Source organism: Priapulus caudatus, unplaced genomic scaffold (assembly GCF_000485595.1).
Source record: "Priapulus caudatus unplaced genomic scaffold, Priapulus_caudatus-5.0.1 Scaffold1248, whole genome shotgun sequence".
NCBI classification, from domain to species: domain Eukaryota; kingdom Metazoa; phylum Priapulida; class Priapulimorpha; order Priapulimorphida; family Priapulidae; genus Priapulus; species Priapulus caudatus.
The window spans coordinates 54,710-58,355 of NW_014578309.1; the positions used below are offsets into that span (position 1 = coordinate 54,710).

A 3,646-nucleotide genomic window follows, 5' to 3' on the forward strand; every position below is an offset into this window, starting at 1 on the left:
TCACCAAAAGTTCACGCAAACCGCGCCTTTACTTTTTTGTACGTAAAATATTCGCCATTTTGTAATAGAAAAATTTAATCGAAACGCGTCTGGGTACATGATAACAAATGGCTTCAAGCGAATGGATCGCATTAAATATAAAATGCCAATATCGAATTTTCAACATTCACTAGGCTGGGCGAGGAATTAGTGCTAAAAACGCACATACGGTGTGTCTGAGAGTGCCATCATATAGAATCACAAGTATCTAGCTGCAATGTTGAACAAGCGCAAGACTTATAGATCTAGACTACACATGCATCACTACCGCAATGTAACCTAAGGAGATTTATTCAGTCATTTCTGTTTCTTATCTAACTGAAGATTGTCAGGAAACCGAGGAAATCGGCTGTATCGCGAGCCCATAACGCATTTTATTAGATTTGACGCGCTCTCTGTCCTACGAATACGTCTTTGATCTCCGGCGTATAACGCAACTACACGGCGTTATCGTCTGCGCCACTACATATATCTTTTCGTCTCGTCGGTTGTATAATCTCATTTCCGTGTATTATGGGGGGTATATCCAGGGCCGGATTCAGACATGGTGAGGCCCTAGGCTATGGGAAGCTGTAGAGGTCCTAATTTGCAATTATTAAGAGGGAATGAAGCTGTGTAACAACTAAATTTGGGACGAATGCCGCCAAGATGCATAACAAATCTGTGCTGGGTGCGGGAAGGTTTGTTTTTTGGAACTTATACCTACTAAAGAATATACCATTTACTATACTATATCCAATATGAGATTTCACGAGGGGTGGGTGGGGGAAGGGTTGCTCCTTTTTTAACTTTAAAAAATATGCCGTTTATTATTTAATATGAGATTGAGCTTATGCCTAAATAATCCGGCATTAATAAATAAATATATAAATTAATTAATTAATTAATTAATTAATAATGCCTAAATAATCCTGGGTATTTCACAGGTGAACAGTGAGAGACAGCACGACAAGAGTTCGGCGTGGGAGAAAGTTGAGGGCGTCAGCGGCAGCAGCAGCAACAACATGGCGGATGCCACAGGCAGACCGAGCAACCACACGGCGAGCCAGCTGAGTAACGATAGCTCGAGCATGGAAGACCACGCGCTGATGTTCTCCAACATCCGCGATGAGCCGACGCCCGCCGACACGCTCTCGGAGAAGCAGAACGGCGAGACGACGCCGGCGTGGATTCGCAGCGCCCCCTTCCGGAAGGTGCGGCACCCGTCGGACACGAGCTTGTTGACGACGATCGTTGTCAACTTTCTCTACCTGATCGCTGCCGTCGCCGTCTGCTGTCCCGTCGCCGTCTGCATCGCCGTCGCCGTGCCGATCGGCCTGCTCGCGCGCCACCTGGTGGCGAGTTTCTGCTGCTGGTCGCCGACGCGCGCGTGCGCGTGCCACTGCGGGTCGCTGCTGTCGCCGGCCGACGCCTTCTGGCTGCACGACTCGAACGTGAATCGGTCGGTAATGCAGACACTGTTGGTTCTCGAGAAGGGACTCGACTTGGCGCGCGTGCGGGAGCTGCTGCTCTCGCGGCTCGTGATGGCAGAGGGCGCCAACGGACGGCGACTCTACCCGCGTTTCACTCGCACGGTGCGCGCGCTGCGCTGCGGCTACGCATGGGTCGACGACGATGCGTTCAGCATCGACAACCACGTGTTCGCGATGCCGTCTTCCGTGCGCACGCGCGACGACCTCGAGAGGTACCTCGGGGAGCTCGCTGGTAGGGCGATGTCACCGCAGCAGCCGCTCTGGGAGGTGCACGTCGCCTTCGATTGTGGCGAGTGTCGCGACACGGCCATCGTGCTGCGCGTGCATCAGACGCTCTCGGACGGCGCCGCGCTCTGCCGCAGCCTCTGCCGCTCCGTGATGGACCAACGCGGTCCGGAGGTAGTGCGCATGCGCGCCGGCGGCGGCGCCGCGCTTTTCAACGCAATCCGCGCGCTGCTCGTCGGTCCTCTGTACGTCGTCACGCAGCTGGTGCTCGTCGCAGCCGACTGCAACTACTTTACGCGTCGGCCGCCGTCGGGACGCAAGCGCGTCGTCTGGTCCGATCCGATTCACATGGCGCAGCTGGAGCGCATCAAGAGCGTCTCTCGCTCGTCGATGCACGACATCTTGCTGTCGATTGTCAGCGGGTGTCTGCGCACGTACCAGCAGACGAAGGGCGTGCGACACCCGCGCAACGTGCGCGCGCTCGTCCCGTTCGACTTTCGCGCCGACGACGGCCCGACGCCGCTCTGCACCGAGTTCGCGCTCGTGCCGACGGTGCTGCCCTCCAACGTCGAGGGTCTCATACCGCGCCTGTGGAAGATCAAGCGCACGATGGACGAGCTGAAGAATGGCGCCGACAGTGCCGCCATCTATGGGCTCGTGCACGTGTTAACTTACGTGTTCCCCGCCGCGCTCGTGCATTGCGTCATGTCGCACCTCGTATGCAAGTCTTCCGTGATCGTGTCCAGCATGAGCGGACCGACGAACAACATGTCTATAGCGTCGAGAGAGGTGAAGGCGATCGTCTCGTGGTTTCCGACGAGGGACGAGCTTTCCATATCCATCTCGCTGCTTTCCTACGACGACCAACTGCGCATCGCCATCCTAACTGACGAGGCCATCATCAAAGACCCTGAAGTGATACTCAAGGAATTCCAGATATCGGTATAATGCAATATACGCACATGGTACAGTAATCATGAGATATCGTATGTGCGTACAAGGCAAACTTACTTTGTTGTTCTAATGTTTAGATATCGAAATCGTATAATGCAATATACACGCACACATAAATCGTACAGTATTCGTATGTTATGAGCTATCGAATGCATATGGTGCAAACCAACTCAAGGAATTCTAGATATTAGTGTCAGAGTATAGAATATCAGGATATGAGATTTCATTTATGCGTTCAATGCAAGTTTGTTGTTCTAATGTTCAAGGGATTTCGCGATATAGTTAGTGAAACTGATGACGAGAGGCTGTGATAACCTACACGAGGATGGTTATGGAATGGATGATTTTGATGTTGCTACTATTAATATTGACAATAACGGTGATGATAATGATGATGATGATGATGATGATGATGATGATGATGACGATGATGTTGACAATGACGATCACAATGTCAATAACGCTGATGATAATATGACGGTGACTACAATAATGATGACGTTATTGCATGTTTGAGTGTGATTCAAAACGAGAATAATAGATAATTATTGACAAATATATAATAATAAGAATAAGAATAATTAGCAAATTCGTTTATTGCTCGTCAATACCAAACCATAACCATGCAATTATTACTCAGGTGCAATCAATGTGCATATCGGGTTACGATCTATCTCTCCGCAGGTGAATCATCTGTCAGAACTATTGGCGAACAGGAGGATACCGGGCGAGGCGCGGCATCGTGATTATGACTTTGATGAAGCAGACGAGGGACCGGAGCCGTCGGTTGAAGAGGTAACAGCGCACAACCGGCTCTCCTTTCTTCTTCTCTTTCTCCTTCTTCTTCTCCTTCTCCTCTTTCTCCTCTTTCTCCTTCTCTTTCTTCTTCTCCTTCTCCTTTTCTTTCTCCGTCTTCTTCTCGTTCTCCTTCTTCTTCTCCTTCTCCTCTTTCTCCT

At 50.6% G+C, this 3,646-nt stretch overlaps 1 protein-coding gene across 1 annotated transcript in view; it reads left to right on the forward strand.

Annotated features, from left to right (window-relative positions):
* The first annotated feature begins 256 nt into the window (after positions 1 to 256).
* Positions 257 to 3,646, forward strand: part of LOC106815961 — a 14,027-nt gene continuing 10,637 nt past the window's right edge. Inside the window, exons 1-3 of the mRNA XM_014820496.1 lie at positions 257 to 313; positions 966 to 2,678; positions 3,375 to 3,485. Coding sequence (XP_014675982.1) covers positions 257 to 313; positions 966 to 2,678; positions 3,375 to 3,485 — 1,881 coding nt within the window. The remainder of the gene's footprint in view (positions 314 to 965; positions 2,679 to 3,374; positions 3,486 to 3,646) is intronic.